Raw genomic sequence first — 21,065 nt, forward strand, 5'->3', positions numbered from 1 at the left:
AGTAGGACAATAGGCTATTGTAAAAGTGTATGCACACTCTAGGCCAATAAAGAACTTGATTGATGTACTATGTCATCTTTCACAAAATATTTTATATAATTTCTGCTTTTCTTTTTAAAATATGAGTTTGATAGCAAGAATAATCATTATTTCTCTTTACTGATGATGATTTTCTACTGTTCTCTTTAGGGTTTGACCACTGCCACCCTGAGGTGTATGAACATTGTAAACGCCTGCTTCTGCACTTGTTAATAGTAATGGGATCCAACAGTAACATCCGAACTGTTGCTTCTGTCCTTCTCAGGAACAAGGAGTTTAATGAGCCCAGGGTGCTTACAGTCAAACAAATTGCACACTTAGATTATACTTTCACAGGTATTTGCTTTAAAAGTACAGTTTGAAACTGGAACCGTACTTCGTTAATTTGGGATCCTGCATTAGAGAACATCAACTGAAGTTGAGATACTAGAGAATATTTTTTAATGTAGTTTTATTATTTTAAGTACCATTGACGTTATTTATTAATTCATAGAAGAAGGAATTAAACTTGGAGTATTTGAATCTCTCTTACCTTTAAGCGTCTTTGTCATAAAAATGTTAAACTCTCCACATGTAAGTTGAAGGTACTATGAAAGAGTGGCTTAATTTGTTGAGCACTGGTTATGACAAAGATGGTGAACTTGTATTAGATTCCCCCTACTCTCAAGATCTGAAAAATTGACAAAGGAAGACGTTTAAAATTAAAAAAATTTTTTTATTCACTCAGTTATACTGATTGCACTTAAAATGTTGTACATCTTGAAGTCTAGTTAAGTTCCAAATTATGTATTTTGAAGTAGTGAGGTCCAAATTAATGAGACTTTAATGTAAAATTTATTTCACTGTTGATGTGAATTTGTTTTACTTTTCAAGTTATATTTTCTTTTTCCCTAATAGCCCTTACTTATTTATTTCATTCATCAGTATCATCAGGTTTATAATAGATGATCTAGAAAATAATTGGTTTTTAAAAATTGAAATAAAATTACTTTTTTTTCCTAATCATATAATGCCAGATACAGGGTTAATACGTTTTAAAGTTACTTAAAGCCCTGTTATTTACTTAAAAACCTGTAGTTAGTGAGAAAACATCTATTAGTAAACTTATTCGCCTTTTTAAACCATGATTAAAAGATGAACGGAATAAAGTTTACTGCCTTTTTTTATGTTAAAGCATTTCTATTCAAAATTCCATAGTTTGGGGTTTGTTTTTAAGGCTCCTTTTGCTATTTTGTAAATGTGGGCATTAGTAATAACCTTCAGAATTATTTAATAATGGACATAATATCAATATTACAAGTAGACTTTAAAATTTTCCTTGTTTAAGTAAAGTGAAGCAGAAAGCATAGAATCCTTAACATAAGAAATTAAAAATCAGTTCTCATTAAAGAAGTGTGAATGGCAACCTATGTTGAGGAAATATGCCAAAATATTAGGAAACTGCCAGTTTCAACTTTGTTCAGCAGATGGCAGCACAGGACTGCATAGTAAGTCCAAATCGTTAAGTTTGACTGAGAGGCTCCGAAAACAACGTTTGCTCAAAAACTCACTCAGTGTAATTGGGCGCTTGTGAGGCTCACTTCTTTGAGGGTTGTGGGAGATTGCTTCCATCTGGGCATTCACGCCCCTGTCTCTTTCAGCAGGTGTTAGCGATTTTATACCTGATTACCAGCCCTCCCCCATGACCGACTCAGGGCTCAGCTCAAGTTCTACCTCCTCTAGTATCAGCTTAGGAAATAACAGCGCTGCCATTTCACATCTGCACACCACCGTCCTCAGCGAGGTTGACATCTCAGTAGAGCAGGATGGAAAAGTCAAAACCCTCATGGAATTCATTACCTCAAGGTAACATTTGCAGCTCCTCCCATTCCTGACACATAGCTGTGCTAAGTCGTTGTTTCATTTGTCAGCTTCCGCGAACCCTATTTTGTTTTCCAAAGGGTCATTGATTTGGAATAGGCAGGTTTGTATTGTGCGATATTTAGAAAATTTGATGCAACCAAAGACTTTCTTCTTTGGCTCACACCGTTATACCTAAGGAGGGCCTTAATCATGACTAGATACCAGGTACCCAAAGAGGATGCAGTATTATCGGAATATATATTCTGCCTTCGTTAGCTACATTAACATTCAATCTTCAAATATTTATTTATGGCCTACTCTTTGCAAAAGCACTATAAGTAAAGAAGAAACGTAGGTGGGGAGAAAGGGGCTAGTATACCACAGCAAGAGCAAAATCACAGAGGTGTGAGAAAACAAAGTATATTTGGAACTGGTGAGTAATCCAGCCTGAGTTTAATGCGGAGGAATTGCTAGACAAGCTGGAGGGCCATGAAGCCCAGGCCGGAGGTTATAGATCTTTTAAGAAAGGAGACATTAGCAAAAATCTTTGAGCTGGATGGGGAGGGTGGAGGACCCAATTAAATAAATGTGTTGAGAAAATCAGTCTCATAGCAAAGTATGTGATGAATTAGAGGTGTTAGGGACTAGAGGCAGCGTGACCACGTCTTTTTTTCCAGGGCACTTCGGGCCTGTGGCAATAAGGGGCCTAACCCTTAACTAACCAAGCTGGTGAGTGCAAAGATATTTTAAAGAAAGAATCGACAGGTAGTTTTAACTTATAAATTATTTTATTTGCATTACAATCTAAGTACAGTCCAGCCTCTACAAACTAGACTGTTTTGACCTGTAATACCTAAGCAGTAACCAGTACTCTTCTCACTTGGCAAAATTTGCCATCTTTTCCTGCTACCTCTGAGAGAATTTGACTGTAACAGTGGAAGACTTTGAAATTATACGTAACTTGGATCTTCCTGTACTTGCTCTAGATCATTACATATCCAAGTACATAAATAGTAGCAGTAGGCTGTGTGACATGCTGTTTGATTTCTTCAACTACTATCCTTTCTAAGTGCAAAAGCACATTTTAGGTGAGTATGAGTAAAACTTAATTAAGTTTAAAAACCAAGGGAATCATGTCTGTTCTCTGTTTTCAGAAAAAGAGGGCCCCTTTGGAACCATGAGGATGTTTCTGCCAAGAATCCTAGCATAAAGAGTGCTGAGCAGTTAACTACATTTTTGAAACATGTGGTTTCTGTTTTTAAGCAGTCAAGCTCAGGTATCCTTTAATAAACATTTCAGATAGTATTTACTTTCAAGCAGATCTTTTAGTGTGATGTCAAAACTTCTGATAATGTTTAGCAAAAAGCTGACAAGCTGACATATCTAAATTTTCGAAAGTTTTAGACAGGTTTTCTTTTTTAACTTACTAGTGATAACAGATTTGTTTTGGTTGAAGAAAAATTGTTACTACTTAAAAATAAGAATGCTACTTTGACGCTCTGGGGTTCTTAGTTTGGTGTAAGACGGCATAATAAAATTACAATACAATTGTTTATTATGAAACAGTTATATTGAAGGAACATAGGTAGAGATGACAAACTTTTAAATTATTTTTTTATACTGGTATGGGCTTCGATGATCTAAAATTTGACACATTCTGAAAATTATAGTAAAATGTATCTAAAACGGTGGTTCTTGGCTAGGGGTGATTTTGCTTCTCAGGACAGTTTGCAATGTCTGGAGACATTTTTGTCACGATTAGGGGGCGCGGGGCAAGTGGTTAGTACTGGTGTCCACTCGGGTAGAGGCTAGGGGTGCTGCTACACAAACACACTACACAGGATGGCCCTCACAACAAAGAATTATCTGGCCAAAATGTCAGTAATGCCGGGGCTGAGAAACCCTGTTCTCAGGGATTACTTCCCTGGAGATTAGAATGAAGAGTCATCTAAAGTGCAGATGGAATTGAATGAAAAGAAAAAGCATTGACTTTTGAAATATCAGTGCCCACCCAGTTTGCCAGGTATTGTGCTGGCAACCGGCTTTAGCATGGTTATTAGCCTCTGATCATAACCCCTATATATATCCTGAAAAACAAGCACTTACTTGTTTCCTTTGCTTTCACAGAAGGAACTCATTTGGAACATCATCTTAGCGAGGTTGCTCTGCAGACAGCACTTTCTTGCTCTTCTCGACACTATGCTGGGAGATCCTTTCAGATTTTCAGGGCCCTTAAGCAGCCTCTTTCGGCAACTACACTTTCTGATGTTCTCTCCAGACTTGTAGAAACTGTAGGGGATCCAGGAGAAGATGCACAGGTAGTTCATTCAATTCTTTCAGCAAGTATGGAGCACTCCTCGTGGTCAAGGACTTATTGCCAAATGTAAATCATGGCAGGTAGAGCAAGATAATGGTCGTATAGAATTACTGATGTCAGGTGCTAACAAGCAAAGAATTAAGAAACAAAGTTGTGTAATTAATAACATACTAATTGAATTAAATAGTGCCTATCAGAAACAGCTTTATCAGACACACCTGGATATTATTCTGAGATGCCCACAAGGTAAAAGAGGAATTTAAAGTTAGATGTAAACTAGAACACTGAATTTCATTTGTTAAGATAAATTAAGTGAAATGCTGCAATAGAGAGCTTACGTAGGTCTGTACAGACTCATGACTTTATTAACACTGTTTTAGACACTGAGGATACAGTAATGAACAAGACAAAGTTCCTGGCATTCTGGAGCTCACATTTCATTGGGGAAACAAGCCTTTAATCCACCAATAATGTATAATATAAGTTTACTTAGTGACGAATGCTGTGAAAATAATAAGGTAGAGTAACAGGTTAAAGAATGATGAGGGAGAGGATTTTTTTTTAATATATATATATATGATCATCTGAGAAGAAGAGTTTTGAACACATGTTTAAATGAAGTGAGCCCTGTGATAACCTGGGGAAGAAGGCAGAGGGAAATAGGACTAACAAGTGCAAAGGGCCTGAGGCAGAAGGAATCGGCTTTTTAAAGGAACATCAGGGGAATTCCCTGGCGGTCCAGTGGTTAGGACTGACTCGGCGCTTTCACAGGGGCTCAATCCCCCTGGTCAGGGAACTAATATCCCGCAAGCCTCATGGCTCAGCCAAAAATTAAAATAAAACAAAATAAAGGAACATCATGCAAACCAGTGTGGCTAGAACGTACTGGTTGGGGACCTCCAGAGGCAGGAGATTGATGAGGTAAGCAGGTCCAGATCATGTGAGGCCGAGGAAGTTCTGGTGAGAGGTGGGAGTTTACTCTGAATTGATGGGAAGCCACCCATTGGTTTTGAAAGGAAGGTGATGGATGTGACTTGCTTTTTTAAAAACTCACTCTGGAGGCTAGGTGGAATCCTTAGGAAGGCAAGAGAGGTCAGTTAAGGGGCTCTTTGTAAGAGTCCAGGCCAAAATGATGATAGTTTGGATTAAGGGAAGCTATGGAGGTAGAGGAAAGAAGTCAGATTTAGGATTTATTTTTAAAGTAATATTTTCAAGATGCTGATGGATTCAATTTAGGTGTGAGAGAAAGAAACAAGAATGGCTCCTAGATTTCTGGCCCAGGTAATTTTGGGTGAATCGTGTTGCCATTATAATCAGCTTATAGCATTAGTTTTGTTGCATTCTCATCCATCAGCAAGATCATGTTGCTCAGGAGTTTATTTTGTAATATTAATGTGGAGTTTGTTCTATTTTGAAATCTCATCAGGAAGTGCATTGCACTTTCTTCTTTCCAGAGTATGATTAATTGAGATCTGCCTTTTTTTCTAGGGATTTGTGATTGAGCTTCTTCTCACGTTGGAATCTGCAATTGATACTTTGGCTGAAACCATGAAGCATTACGATCTTCTTTCTGCCCTTTCTCAGTAAGAACTGAAAAACTAGGCAACCAGTAGATTTATATTTAGACCTTCAAGAGCTAAATATGTGTAATACTATATTGTTCTAATACCGGCAGTGAGAGTACTACCCCTAAATTCACATGGATTGCCGGTGGGAAAATGAGCCTCAGACAGTGAGACGTGTGAAAGCTCACGGGGCTAGTATGCGGCAGTGCCGTTCCTCTGACACCCTGGTCAGAGACCTTTCTGCTGTGCTACTCAGCTTCAGCCTCAGTGACAGGCTGTATTACTGCCACACTCAACATCCTCTTGTCACCCCAGCAGGCCAGGCTCCTCAGGACTCACACCTTCCACATATTGTTCCTTCTCCCTGGACCAGCCTCTCTTCGAACTTTGTCTTCCTTGCAAATCCCAAATTGATTTATCCTTCAAGTCCCATCTTAGTATCACCTCCTAGCTAAGTATTTCTAACTGCCCCAGGGGAATGCTAAGCATTCCATCCTTTGGGATCTCACAGTATTTTCTTAATATTTTCATAACAGCAACTAACAGGCTCTAATTTATCCATTTCCATGGACTTTAATATTCCTAGCATTTTGCATACTGCTGGCACAGGTAGAAAGTATTCTGTAATTATTTTTTAATCAATGATAATTAGATGTGAGGGAGAAGGAGAAATCAAAAATAAATTTTTGAGCTTGGTTCTTTTGGAAAGAATGTGAATTGACAGAGATAGGGACAGCAGGACCTTTGAGTCTGGGGGTGAGACAAACGAGGCCTGCTTTGGACGTAATATGTACTAAATCCCAGAGCTCAACGTTATCAGCGATAACTATAGCAGAATTTTCGCTTCAAATCAAACCTCACCCAACCCAAAGCAGCCACAGTGGAAAAGATACTGTTGTACATTTTAATAGGGAGGAAAGAACTGAAATTGGGTTAAGCAAAGTCAGATATACTTAAAAATGATTTTTCCTGGTAACAGTTACCATTTTGCAGTGTTTTCAAGAGTACAATTAATGTAGCAAAAGAAGTGATTGTGCATGGATTCATCATTTTTTTTTCTTTCTTTTCTTTTTTTTTTTTTTAAAGAACCTCATACCATGATCCTATAATGGGAAACAAGTATGCAGCTAACAGGAAAAGCACTGGACAACTCAATCTAAGCACAAGTCCCATTAATAGTAGCAGTTATTTGGGATATAGCAGTAATGCAAGAAGTAACTCTTTGAGGTTAAGTTTAATTGGTGACCGAAGAGGTGACCGGCGGCGGAGTAATACACTGGATATAATGGATGGACGGCTCAACCACAGCAGTAGCTTAGCGAGGACTCGAAGCCTTTCCTCCCTGAGAGAGAAAGCCGTGTATGATGTGCAGCCCACTACTGAGCCTGCCAGCTTGATGGCCACCATTTTTTGGATAGCAGCATCTTTATTAGAATCGGATTATGAATATGAATACCTCCTGGCTCTCAGACTTCTCAACAAACTGCTGATACACCTGCCTTTGGAAAAGTCAGAGAGTCGAGAGAAGATTGAAACCGTGCAAAGCAAGCTGAAGTGGAATAATTTCCCAGGCCTTCAGCAGCTCTTCCTTAAGGGTTTTACCTCAGTATCCACCCAGGAAATGACAGTGCACCTCCTGAGTAAACTCATTGCTGTCTCCAAACACACGTTGGTGGATCCTTCCCAGTTGTCAGGTGATGTGACTAGAATTGCACCAACTCTTTGCTTTTTTTTTTTTAATATAGTGACATGTAAACTAATCGTTGGTTTTGAAATCTACTAATTTCTGCTTTTCCACAAACAGTGATGGTTTTCTTAATATGTGAGATAGCTTAAATTCTTTGGTAAAAGCAAAAAAAAATAAAAAAAAAAAGAATTTTTTTTTTTTAGAAGATCAAGTACTCCAGGAAATAAAAAGAAAATGGTTTTTGTGAACCATGAAAAAAAAATCCTTTAATTTTTAAAATAATGTGCAATAAAATTGGTTATTGTTTGCTTTTTTTTTTTTTGATAGGCTTTCCTCTTAACATCCTTTGCTTATTGCCTCACTTAATCCAGCATTTTGACAGCCCAACTCAGTTTTGCAAAGAAACAGCTAGTCGAATAGCAAAGGTAAGCAAATGTGATGCTGGAAGATAACACTTTAGGGAATTTTCTCTGGAGTTTATCTTAAGGGGGGAAATCTCTTAAAAATCCTTTTACTGTCACTTCCTATCTAAATTTTTATTCTTTTATGCATATGAAGGCGTAATATAGTAATGATATGTTAGCTGCTCAAATGACAGTGAATAAAATTATTTGTTTAGAGTAGCACTCCTCTGAGTCTGAATCTTTTTCTGCTCTGTTTCCCTACTTTTATCCTCTGTCAGTTTCCAAGTCATTCATTTATTTGCCACCAGACACGTACTGAGCACTGGATCAGGTGCTGGAATCACAATGATAATCAGAGTAAATAGAATCCTTAGCCCTATGGGCCTTAGGGTGGCGGTGCAGTCAAGTAAGTAGACAATCACCGTAGAGTCTGGTGACTTTGCAATGGGAGAACAAAATATTCTAGGGACACATAAAGCAAAAGTCTGCCTGGGGGAAGTCATATCTAAGCGGACTTGAAGGGCAAATAAGAATAACCAAAATAAGGTCCCTGGATGATAAACAAGAGCGCAGAGCTGAAGGTAGAAACTTTCCAGGCAGGAGAAATTGCATGTGCAAAGGCCCTGCGGAAGAAGAGAGCATAATGTATTTTTTGATTCTGAAAGTTCTCTCTCCCTTTATGTTTGCCTTTTCCCTTCTAACATTCTCTTTATCTTCTCTCTCTGCTCCCTTCATTCTTTTTTCTTCCTTATTTGACTCTTTCCCTCCCATCATATATTTCTTAAACACGTATGTAGCTATTTTTAAATCGTTTGTGAACATTTGTTTAAAAGTTTTATAGCTCTTAGTCTTAATTGTAAAAGAATATGATTTTGACATTTTATCTATTTAGTAACTTCCTCTTAAGAACAGTGAAGAGATCACAAATACCTTACCTTCGGCTTAAACTTAATTCTTAACTAATTTTATTTTATATATTTATTTTTTTTTGTCACATTGAGTCTTGGAAAAAAGACTTTTCAGGCTGAAAAGTTTGTATTTGAAAATACAAACAGTTACAAGAAGGAGTTATAGGAATTTACAAGTAATATACATACAACAGGAAATCAGGTGAACTAGAGGGGGTGACTCAATGGTAATATAAGTAAGATAACCCGGCTAAAGCACTGAGAGAAAAACCAGAGAAGTCTGCAACAGAAGGGAACAAACAAGTAAATTTCTCTGGAAGAGCTTTTTATATAAGCAATTTTTTTCAAACCTGAGATTCAGTTAGCAAGTAGCACAGCAGTAAATGGAAAGAGCAAGCTTCTAGAAAACCAAATAAAACATCCATCTCTCTACGGCCCACATTTCAATACTGTTAAGTGCAAATTTATCTCTGGGTGCCAATGGAGTGAAAAAATACTACCAACCCAGTTAATCACATACACAGTAACAAGAGTAAAAACCTTTTCATTATCTGGATAGAAAATATTTAATAAGTGACAAGAAAATATTTAATAAAATTTGCTGTTGAATCCATCCTTATTTAAATTTCTAAATAGATATGGAGAAATTCTTAACCATTTTAAAAGCATGTATTTAAAAAGAAGAGTCATTATTATAGTTAATGGAGACATCTCTTAGTTTTGAAAATGATGGTTTGGCACTAAAAAACCCAACAACATGTATTTGCATTAATGAGGTCTAAAAGTGATTTTTAAAATAATTTATTAAAATGACTTTCATTTTAATATTCTAATAACACACCAATAGGAAAATGTAAACAAAGATTTTATTTTTTTCTACATGAAGGGTAAGAAAGAAAATATAAGGAAAAAAAGTATATTGGCTTATTTGGGGATTTTAAGAAAGTAAAAAGCATAAATCCCTTGATAGGGGAAGTAGAAGCACTTGAGATTGGCAGCTGAAGTGCTGAGTAATTTGCTAAGTGTTGGGTCAGGTGAGAAGCGCAGCGTGGCCGGAAGGCCATAGAAGCCCCTTGAGCTGCAAGCCTCTGCTGTCATGACCGAGGCAAAGCACAGGAAAGTCCCAAATATCTTTTATGTTTTTAAGAAATCAAGTAATGTGGCTTTCTGTTAGTCATAAACTGCTATTAAGTCTGTTTTCTTCCTGTTGAGCAGCACACAAAGGTTCCCTCTGTGGCCTTTCAGCAAGCTGCAGGATGTGAACTAAATTGATTCCTTAATTGTTCTCTCACTTAAACTGTTGAGAATAATTTTCTGCCATTATGTGCTTCCTCATTATGCAAATATCACTCTTTCTACTGTTTCTGCCCTTGGAGAGCACAGAATTTCAAAATGAGGCAACACTTAGGACAAATATTGTCCTTTTAAGCTATTCATTATGGCAAAAATAGGATGCTAAAAAAGTTTGTTATAAAACGTACTCTTTTCTGGCTCGTATTTTAACCTGGTAATTCCAAAGTTCCAAAATTAAATCTAAGCCATTTGCTTTACTATAAAATTACACAGCCTATTATTCCAAAGAACTTTCTTCTGTTTCAAAAAATAGGTTTTTAAAAAGTCATTCTTTCAAAAAATATTCTTTAAGAATATAAGAATTCTATAGGAATGCCTTATTCCTCAGGATAAGATTAAAGAATTTAAACTATAAAAATTTTTGCTGAAGGATAACAAATTTTGAAATTATAAAGTTATGTGGTTTTTTAAAAATAGTGTGATAAATTATTATATTTTGAAATACGAATCAGAAATATCAAACAACTTTTCTTTTTTCTTCCTGGTGTCTGTTTTATGAGTAAAAGGCTAACGGCATGAAAACAACTGCTTTTAATGATTTTATAAAATAACTTCCAAGGTACTGTATTAGTCTCTGCATAGTCTTGCATGCCTTCATATCTTGGGCCTGTCCAGTGATGCCGTCTGCATGACGACTCAAAGTAGAAGTCAGTTATAATCATCTGAAAGTTGAAAAAAAATACATATATTTTAGTAGGTAATACTCTACTTTCTTTATTAAATGCTCTAGGCAATTTGTGAAAATACATACCGAACATCAATAAGATGGAAGAATAAGTGAGGAAAATGAAAAAAGGAAAACTAAAGGAAATTTCAACGAGGCTGGCCTTTCATGATAGATCAGGCTATAAGACGAGGGTGGCCTTTCATGGTAGATCAGGCTATAAGACGAGGGTGGCCTTTTTCCAGTTCTTCATTGTTCAGGTGTCCTCGGAGGAGGTTAAGGAACATCCTCACCAGTTAACTCAGGGGACAGACGGACTATGAAGGTGCATTTAGTCAGTAAGATCCTCCCAAACATTTGTTGATTCGGATTCTGTAGTACCGTATCGTGCAAAGTCTAGGAAGTCAATACACTTTGTAGTAGCCTGTAAATGATTGGCCAAGGACCTCAAGAGCTTTAGGTGATTTCCTTAAGAGTAGCTTGACGTCCACACTGGAGATTGCCATTCACTGGAGATGCAGGACTCAAATGTCTTATCAGTTCTCCAGTGAAGTCCTTTGACTATATCACACAGGTTGAGGCTTCTGCAGTTGACTGCTCTAGTGAGATACCCTGGACAGCTTGAGACTAAAGCATTTCTTCTTTGGCATAGCAGCTCCGAACCCCGCTGAGGATTCCCACGTTGAGCCTGCCTGTTTAGTTATTTGTGCACTGAACCATATATAGATTTTACAAAACAAAACACTTTTTACGAAATGACACACAGGATTTACAAAAACATTTGGGTTTTTACCAAAGACATTTTACATCAGACTGAAAAAAAGCCATACTTTTTAACACCCACGGAAGTGCTTGACATATTAATCCTCTCCGTATGATCTAAGGCATTCACTTAAGAATGCCTTGTGCTTTTTCCTCTTCTGTTTAACTTCTCTACCGTATTGAAATAAAATGCATTAACTCTTCAACATACATATCTAAATTGATTCATTAAATAAATACATTTACTATGAAATCAAGTTTAAACTTAACTGTCTTTAAGTGAATGAAATTTTTGTTTGCTTTTTCAGGTTTGTGCAGAAGAAAAATGCCCAACGCTTGTCAATCTGGCTCACATGATGAGTCTATACAGTACGCACACGTATTCCAGAGACTGTTCTAACTGGATCAACGTAGTGTGTAGATACCTGCACGACTCCTTCTCAGATACCACATTTAGTCTTGTGACTTATCTTGCAGAGGTAAATTCACCCCCCCAAAAAAGGAGTTTTCAACTGCTCTGTGGCAGAATTTTCAAGTAGATTTATTTCTAGAAGCAGCACTGATGCTAATTAATCTTCAAATTTTCTTTGAGAGTGAATATAGGTAACATCTTTTTTTGAAGAAAAATATAGGTAATATCTTTCAAGTAAGGAGGAAGTTTTTATAAAGGTTTTTTTTTTTTTTTTTCATTTTCAGTGTTTATTTCCTCATTCACTGTCCTTAAGTGACATAAAACTCATACTAATATAAACCTCACCTTTATTTCAAAAGGCAAATGGGTTTTTTCCTGGTCTTGATCCTAGGGAATGGTTATCTTTTTGTTACTACAAAACCAGCTCTTGGCTTTGAGATCCTTTCTAGAATAGTAATACAGCATGCAAAGTCATTTCTGCTGGGCAAGTTTTAATTTTGATGATATATTTCCTTCCTAATGTAAAATATGATTTTGGGGGGAGTAAATAGAATTTTAAAATCTGGTGATAGAACAGCATGAAAAGTTAATACAGTTGACCCTGAACAACGCAGGAGTTAAGGGTGCCAAGCCTCCACACAGTCAGATCCACATGTAACCTACAGTCAGCCCTCCGCATCCGTGATTCAACCAACTGTGAGTCCTGTAGTGCTGTAGTATTTACTGTTGAAAAAAATCTACATATAAGTGGACCCATGCAGTTCAAACCTGTTATTCAAGGGTCGACTGTATTTATTTGTTGAAGAACTAACTTCGTGCCTAGAAAAGTAAATTATTGAGTAGAGAGCCACAAGGAGACCCTCAAAAGGAAGAAATTCCTAGTCACTAAAAATGTTTGTCAGTGATACCTTCCTTTCCAGAAAGTTGACCTCTGGCAATTAAACCTAACACACTGTACAAACTTAAATTATTTGTAACTCAATAAACATTTTAAGTATTGCTCGTAGCACTGTTTAACTTAGCTCAGTCACTGATGGTGAGTGAGCATCATAAAGTGCTCGGGACTGGTGTGGATTTTTAAGGTGTTGGTTTGGACGGGTTTACCCCCATCGACTTAATATTTAGGTGAGCCAACAGCGTGAGCCCTCTGCCTGAGAGCTTCCTAACCTGAATGAATGCGCATCGCTAGGTTATCTTATACCTACACCTTTAGGACAAGAGCCAACATAAAGCCAGACCTCCTTAACTGGCTTTGAATTTAAGTGCCTTAGTCTAGCTTTCACTTTTGCGCCACCATAAAGTTCAACACTAAAGTAACACTAGCGCTCCCTGAAGACCCACCCATGGCGTTCTAAGGTCTGGCACTGGCACAATACAGCCTATTGGGTACCACATATGGGCCATATAGTTCCAGTCTACAGAGAGAATGCTTTTTCCCCAGTGTTACTCTTATTAGTGTAAGTTATCCTTATTTTATGATTATTAATAGTTCTCAAATTATTACAACAGTACTAAAATTAGTTACATGTATTTAAAACTACACATATATAATTTAATTGTCCTACAAACCCTATGAGGCAAGTGTTATCAGTTTTATTTTATTTTATTTTTTAATAATTAAATTTTGTCATTTCTATTTTTTTTTTAAATTTTTATTTATTTATTTATTTATTTATGGCTGTGTTGGGTCTTCGTTTCTGTGCGAGGGCTTTCTCCGGTTGCGGCAAACGGGGGCCACTCTTCATCGCGGTGCGCGGGCCTCTCACTATCGCGGCCTCTCTTGTTGCGGGGCACAGGCTCCAGACGCGCAAGCTCAGTAATTGTGGCTCACGGGCCCAGCCGCTCCGCGGCATGTGGGATCTTCCCAGACCAGGGCTCGAACCCGTGTCCCCTGCATTGGCAGGCAGATTCTCAACCACTGCGCCACCAGGGAAGCCCTATCAGTTTTATTTTTAAAAATCAAGGTTCAGAGAAATAAGAAACTTATCTAAGATCACATAGGTAGTAAGCGGCTGGTGTGAATGGCTTGCGGGTAGTTATTCTTTGGTGACGGTGGTGTAGCAGTTTTTCTCTTAACCTAAAATAAATGGTGTTTAACTAAATTAGTTAAGGATATAAAAGAAAGCACTAAGATTAAGATGACAAGTAATCTGTCTAATTCTCCTTTCTGCAGCAAGGACAAGTAACAGTAATAGACGTTACCTTTTACCTTCATCATTCTCTGGATTTCTGATAACTCTAACCATAAACTCTTAGGTTAAATCTATTATGGTTTTCAACATCACTAATGTAAATCCTGTGGAATTTTCTTTAACCTGATTAAAGTATACTTTTTAATATTACTTTCAGTTGTTAGAAAAAGGACTGTCCAGTATGCAGCAATCATTACTACAGATCATCTATAGTCTTTTGAGTCATATTGACCTCTCCGCTGCCCCAGTCAAGCAGTTTAATCTGGAGATCATAAAGATTATTGGCAAATATGTACAGGTGAGTGACCCCAAATCTCATGTATAGAAGTGTTCCTCTCGAAACAATTTATAATCATAAAAAATTGGAAACGCCTTAAATGTCTAAGATAGGGGAAGTGGTTAGTTCATAAATCATGTTTTCAGGAATAGTTAACAACATGAGAAAATGTTCTCAATGTGAGTGACGTAAAGCAGAATCTGAACGGTAGGATTGGCATGATTCCTGATTTTTATTTTTAATGATTACATCTACGAATGTACATTTCAGGAATCACTGGAAGGAATGTACACAAATGGCAGCAGTCACCGCCTCTGGACAGTATGATTGTGACTCTTTGTACCTTTCTGTTTTTAACCAAATCCTACATAATGAACAGATATTACTTTTAGAAACAGAAGAACTCTTTGAAGAGTCTGTATTTTAGAGTTGCTTTCTGGGTCTGGTAAAAAGTGCCAGATATTTAGAAAGTAGAAAATCAGACTTGGTTTAACTGTAAATGGCGACAAGTCAACTTGGTCTGTACTGAATTTCACTTTCGAACTACCTGTAAGAAAGGCCTTGATAAGCAGAGCAGTATTGTGGATACAACTGACCAAACAGAGCAAACTCTTTGAGAGCCTTAACAGATGAATACTTTGTGTTTCTACTGCAGTGATATTTGCATTCACTAAAGCAAAATTTACAAATGGAAATACTAAGCTGCAATGAGTTTGTGTTCTAGTCCATATCTGAAAGTAATAAAACTGTATTAAAATGTTTTTTGGTATTTTTATTGGGTAATCTGGGTTATTTTTTAGATTCCCTTGAAAATCAGTGATTGCAAATATTAAAAAAAACATAGGTTTCTTTGGTAACTCTGTGTATCTTCTCTATTTTTATCTCTTAAGGAGCAAGGCTTTCACCACTCAACAATTATATTTTTTTTCCTAAAGCGCTTTTCTCTTTTTTTTTCCTTAAGGCTTAAAGAAGTTAACTCATCAGATATTTGCTGGATCACCCGCAGAAATACATAGCACATTGAATTACTAATTTATGAAACATAGATACATTTCTTTTGTTCAGAACCACAAGCTTATATGCCCACTGGGCAAGCAAGTAACCATAAGAGGGCATAGATTTATGACTAAGTGAACTGCACATTCCTCATCTAAAAGGAACAGCACGACCAAGAATGGTTGCCATGTTGGAGTACAGGTCCACTGTGGCCAGAACTTCTAATTTTTCTTTTCTAATTTATAAAGAGAAGCTCAAAATCTGGGTTTTTCTTTAAAATGTCTCAAATTTTTTTAAATTTTTTAATTAATATATTTTATTTTATTTTTAATTTATTTATGTTTTGGTTGCATTGGGTCTTCTTTGCTGCGCGTGGGCTTTCTCTAGTTGCAGCGAGCGGGGGCTACTCTTCGTTGCAGTGCACGGGCTTCTCATTGCAGTGGCTTCTTTTGTTGCGGAGCACAGGCTCTAGGCGCATGGACTTTGGTAGTTGTGGCACGTGGGCTCGGTAGCTGTGGCTCGCGGGCTCTAGAGCATAGGCTCAGTAGTTGTGGCGCACAGGCTTAGTTGCTCCGCGGCACGTGGAATCTTCCTGGACCGGGGCTCGAACCCATGTCCCCTGCATTGGCAGGCGGATTCTTAACCACTGCGCCACCAGGGAAGTCCTCAAATTTATTTTTAAATGTTGGGTAAACCAAGGTTATATTTAGCTGACAGATCATCCCAGTTAGTGACTTCTGCTTTATTCAAATATTAAACATTTTACATACTTGAACTCTTGATAATCTTTTACATTTAGAACACAAGTTCCAGTATAATTTATGGAAACATCTCTGAAGAGATTTTAGCATTTTGCAATGCCCAGAGCTCCTAATTATTTCCATAAGAAAAAAATGATGATGATTTTTACATAGTCTAACTTTGTTAAAGATAAACTGTTTTCTACGATGATGTGCTTAAAATGTCACAGTATCATGTGGACATTTTTAATTACTAGTAATATTTTATGCTTTAGATGTCTTCATATCAAGATGTTATTAGCTAAATTGGATAACTCAGTTCTGCCAAAGATTTTTCACTTCCTTTTTAAAGTAGTAGTTCCCCTCGCTCAGAACTGCCAACTGTGAAACAATATGTATAATACAAGGTTGAAGTTTGATTTTGGTACCACAAGTAAGAAAAAATGTCATTTTTATATGATTTTCAGTAGACAGTAAAAAAAACAAAGTTCTAAATTTTTAATTAGACATTGATTCCTCTCCACATATACATCTGTCATGTAAATCATTCCTAAATTATATTGGTAGAAATATACAAAACTAAAAGCAGAAGAATAACTCGCAAACATAGCCACCATATATAGGGAGAAAAGTTCACCCTATACAGCTCAGGAGTCACTGAGAGCATCGTTTTAGCACAGCACTTGTGCTTATTATTTGGGGCTTGGGTCATTAAGAAAAATCTAAAATTTTTTTAGTATTTTAATATTTTTATGTCTAAAAAGTATGCATCAAAAGTTGTTTATCTCCAAGAGTTAAAACATTTAGAGTCTTAAAGCCATATACTTCATTCATCTAGAAAGTTCACATATGTATACAACCCCTTTGTTTACCCCTACTGCCAGATTACTGTATTAGACTTTCTCAACCAATAATATTTATAAAGCACTTATTGGGAAAAATGCAAAATATTCTGAGTTGGTAGCATTATTATATATACAATATCTCATAAATTTAACAGTACAAATAATAACTTATTTTCTTTCCTTTTGTAATTCAGACCCTCTGTTAGGGACCTCAAAGTAAAAATGAATAATTTACAAGGAGTTTTTGTAGAAATAATATTTTCGTTGTCTACAGTGTACACTTAAGTTTTTGTTCTTAGTTAAATATGTATTTGTCTATTATTTTCTGAAACCAGAGTCCTTATTGGAAGGAAGCCCTTAACATCTTAAAACTGGTGGTGTCTCGCTCGGCAAGCCTTGTCGTGCCCAACGATATCCCCAGGACCTACGGAGGAGATGCAGGTTCTCCTGAAATATCCTTCACTAAAATTTTTAATAATGTCTCTAAGGAGTTGCCTGGGAAGACCTTAGATTTTCATTTTGATATATCTGAGGTAAGATGCTCAGAGATTGATAAAGGTGCTCTATTAGAAATTTTCATTTGTTCATTTATTCATTCTGTCATTCAACAAGCATTGATTGAGCTCATACTCAGCAGTAGATGCTGTGACAGGTGTCATGAAAATGGGCTGGGAGTGGGGAGAAGGTTACTCTCAGGGGAGAAGGCCTATAGCCTCTTGGGGAGATAGGCAAATAAACATTGTGATAAGTACTTTGGCTGGAAGTAGGTTTGAAGTTCTATAGGAATATATAGCATGTACATCTAACCTGATCTGAGCCGAATGTTGAGAGATAAGTAACCCTAGACAGGTATATATGGAAGTCTGGGGAGGGGGGAGTAGTCCAAGAAAAAGCAGCATGTGTGAATGAAGGCTTGTAAGTGTGAGAAAGCGCAGCGCTCTGGAAACTTCCATCCAATTAGTGTGGCCTACCCTGAGCACGGAGTACAGAGGATGGAGGTATATAGAGTGGGATGAGAGAGGAAACTGAAGACATAGGGAGCCGCGAGGTCACCGGCATCTTGTCTGACGAGATGGTTTTCTCTTGAAGCAGTAGGCGCTCTTAAAGGATTTTTAGCCGGAATAGGAAATATTAGGATTTGCATTTTAGGAAGATCACTCTGGCAACAGGATAGAAAACAGACCAGGGAGGAGCGGGGTGGAAATTTTTAAGGAATCTGTTAGAGTAATTTGGGTAAAAGATAATGTTGGACTGTGTCCCTAGGCAACTGCAGAGGAAACAAAGAGGGAAGGGATGGTTTTCAGAAGTCTGAGGAAGTAATTGATGGGGTTTGATGGGAAGGAGAGGAGGTGCTAAGTAAGGAAGAGACAAGGACAGTTGCCGTGACAACTTGGTGAGTGTTGGTACCTTTCAAAGGGAATGGAAATGCAGGGAGGGCAGGTCTTAGCAGGGAAGGAGGGCGTGATGAGCTCAGTCTTGGGTATACTGGCTCTGAAGAGACTAAAAAACATACTGACGGAGGTGCTGATTACCTAAAGAGATCTGAAGCTTTAGAGGAAAACTTGGGCGGAAGGAAAAAGTTTAAGGGTTTTCAGTGTCATACAGGTGGATGGTTGAAATCATGGAAGGAAAAATGAGGCTAAAATAAGCTGAGATTTGAGAAGCCCTACATTTTAGGGCTAGACTGAGGCAGGGTCCCCCAGTCCAGAGGGAACCTGAGCCCTGACTATGTTACATATTAATATCGATACAAATCTCGTGCAAAGATTTTTTGACCCTAGCGGAGAACGTCAGTTTTGGTTTTTTTCCTCCAGAAACTCAGCCCATTTTTGTTGGCTTTGGTGCCATTGAACTGGTCTTTCACAAGCCAAGGCAGGAATTTTTCAAGAGAGAAGTTATTGATCAAGTATTGGGGTGGCGGGGGGGGAGTTGAGAAAGATAACAGCTGAAGATCTACTCATGTTTTATCATGTTTTAATTGATTAGGATTATATAGATTAAAAATTTTTTTGCAGTTTAGTCTTGATATTAGAATTTATCCAGAGCTTATTGATTATTTTTTTAAGATAGAAAGTATGTTTACTGCCAATGTTTTGGTTACGATCACCTGAGAATTTGTAACATGGAATACATAGAATGGGAATATGATAGAGAAACTGGGCTTTGCTGTTCTTCTGAGTCAGAAAATGATGGTGTCACAATTATTTTGTTTAAAACAGTGATATGAATCCTCAGAACATTTGATCTATATTACATAGTTAATTTCAATTTGTTTCATCAAAAAATTCCCAAGTACCTGCTCTGTGTAGGCACTGGAGATATACTAGAGGAGCAGTGATGAGTCACACTCAGTCCAGGGCCTCCCGTATAGCAGGGGGGAGAGAGGCACAGAAACAATCACCATCACCTGGTAAATGTCCACGTATAATTACCCAGAGGTGGTGGTGGTATCAGCACAGGCCTCCTTGGAAGTCTGGAGGCAATGTTCAAAGTGATTAGGGGTTTGCTTGGTGCGTGTTCCATGCAGAGGAGGTGACATGTGCCAACACATAGGTCCACAAAGGCACCACATGCTTGGGGAGCAAGTTCAGCTCTGCTGGAGTGTGAAGTTCAGGAGGGAGTGGTGGAGGCTGAAGTTGGGGAGATAAGCAGGAACCAGATCATAAGGGGACTTGTGTGACATGCAGGTGAGCTTAAAATTATATTCAAATGCGAATTTGAGACACTTCACAAAGCCAAGTAAATACACATGTTTTGGATCATCCAAAGTTTGGGCTCATCATGGAATTTTACGGGAATCAATTTTGGAAAAGTTATATATCAGATTTGCAGTGAGACATATGTAGATAGCTTTCTCTTTGAAGTTGTTACTTATCTTGAATATTTGCAAAAGCACCTTATTGAAGCACGCTTAACAACCTGCATCAAAAAAACACCAAAATATTAATAGACATTAAGTCTGAGTGGTGAGATGACAGGTGATTTTTTAAAATCATTTTCATGTTTTCTGAGCTTTCAAAGAGGACCTATTTTATAATCACAGGGGGAAAGGTGAAGATGGTAGTTTTTAAAGAAAGCAGATCTGCATTTAAAGTAGGAATAAGTTCTCCAATAATCTCCTCAGAGACTTGTTCCCAATAAAGTGAAATCTTATGATTTAAAAAAAAAGATATCATCATTACCTTTGATTTTTGTAGTATCTGCCTTATGCTAAGTAATTTTTCTCCTTATGCTGTTTTTTTTTTGGCTGTTTATAAAAAATGTCATTATAGATACACTATTAACCCATTTATGTTGAATTATTTGAGTCAAACACTGGCGTTTTATTTCCGTGTAGACACCAATTATTGGAAATAAATATGGTGATCAGCATAGCGCAGCTGGAAGAAACGGGAAGCCGAAAGTGATTGCTGTGACGAGAAGCACTTCCTCAACTTCTTCTGGTTCTAATTCTAATGCCTTGGTGCCTGTTAGTTGGAAGAGGCCACAGTTATCACAGGTACATAAAAGTTCATAGAATAAGAACCTGCTGTATAAAAAACAAATAAAATAAAATTTTTAGAAAAGATGAAAAAAAAGGTTCATAGAATAGAAGAATCCATTTTATTCTATGTATGAGAACTTGAGAATTTGTCTGATTTTATCAAGAATCGTAACGTTTGCATTTTCCTTCTCCTTAGCGAAGAACAAGGGAAAAGCTAATGAATGTGCTTTCTCTCTGTGGTCCAGAGTCTGGTCTTCCGAAGAATCCATCAGTGAGTAATCATGAAAACCTGTGTAAAGGTTTTAAAAATCATGTTAGTCCATGAAGAAACGGAAATTATTGTGTCTCCTTGCTTGCCTTTTCTAACTTACCTTACTTGCGGTGTTGACTGAGAATGAAAAAACTATTACTTGCCTCTCTGACACTTGGCCGCTATGCTAATTAAGCATACACCCAGGTAGACATTAGACCAAATTGAAGCTCTGAGCTCATTGACAGATGAGGCCTGCAATGGCTCTTAGGGCACTGATGTCCCATATTCAGAGTGACAAAGCTGATGGATGGCCTTTTTCTGTTTT

The 21,065-nt window shown here is 37.4% G+C and overlaps 1 protein-coding gene across 4 annotated transcripts in view; it reads left to right on the forward strand.

Annotated features, from left to right (window-relative positions):
* Window positions 1–21,065, forward strand: part of FRYL (FRY like transcription coactivator) — a 242,199-nt gene that overhangs the window by 189,730 nt on the left and 31,404 nt on the right. For 3 of the 4 annotated variants that reach the window (XM_068542998.1, XM_068543001.1, XM_068543000.1), the window contains exons 41-52: window positions 190–375; window positions 1,680–1,884; window positions 3,036–3,157; window positions 4,009–4,199; window positions 5,687–5,781; window positions 6,850–7,457; window positions 7,778–7,875; window positions 11,850–12,020; window positions 14,303–14,443; window positions 17,339–17,536; window positions 20,341–20,502; window positions 20,684–20,758. In XM_068542998.1, coding sequence (XP_068399099.1) covers window positions 190–375; window positions 1,680–1,884; window positions 3,036–3,157; window positions 4,009–4,199; window positions 5,687–5,781; window positions 6,850–7,457; window positions 7,778–7,875; window positions 11,850–12,020; window positions 14,303–14,443; window positions 17,339–17,536; window positions 20,341–20,502; window positions 20,684–20,758 — 2,252 coding nt within the window. The remainder of the gene's footprint in view (window positions 1–189; window positions 376–1,679; window positions 1,885–3,035; window positions 3,158–4,008; window positions 4,200–5,686; window positions 5,782–6,849; window positions 7,458–7,777; window positions 7,876–11,849; window positions 12,021–14,302; window positions 14,444–17,338; window positions 17,537–20,340; window positions 20,503–20,683; window positions 20,759–21,065) is intronic. The other variant, XM_068542999.1, reaches the window with a different exon arrangement.

The sequence above is a fragment of the Eschrichtius robustus genome, chromosome 4 (genome assembly GCF_028021215.1).
Source record: "Eschrichtius robustus isolate mEscRob2 chromosome 4, mEscRob2.pri, whole genome shotgun sequence".
NCBI lineage: Eukaryota > Metazoa > Chordata > Mammalia > Artiodactyla > Eschrichtiidae > Eschrichtius > Eschrichtius robustus.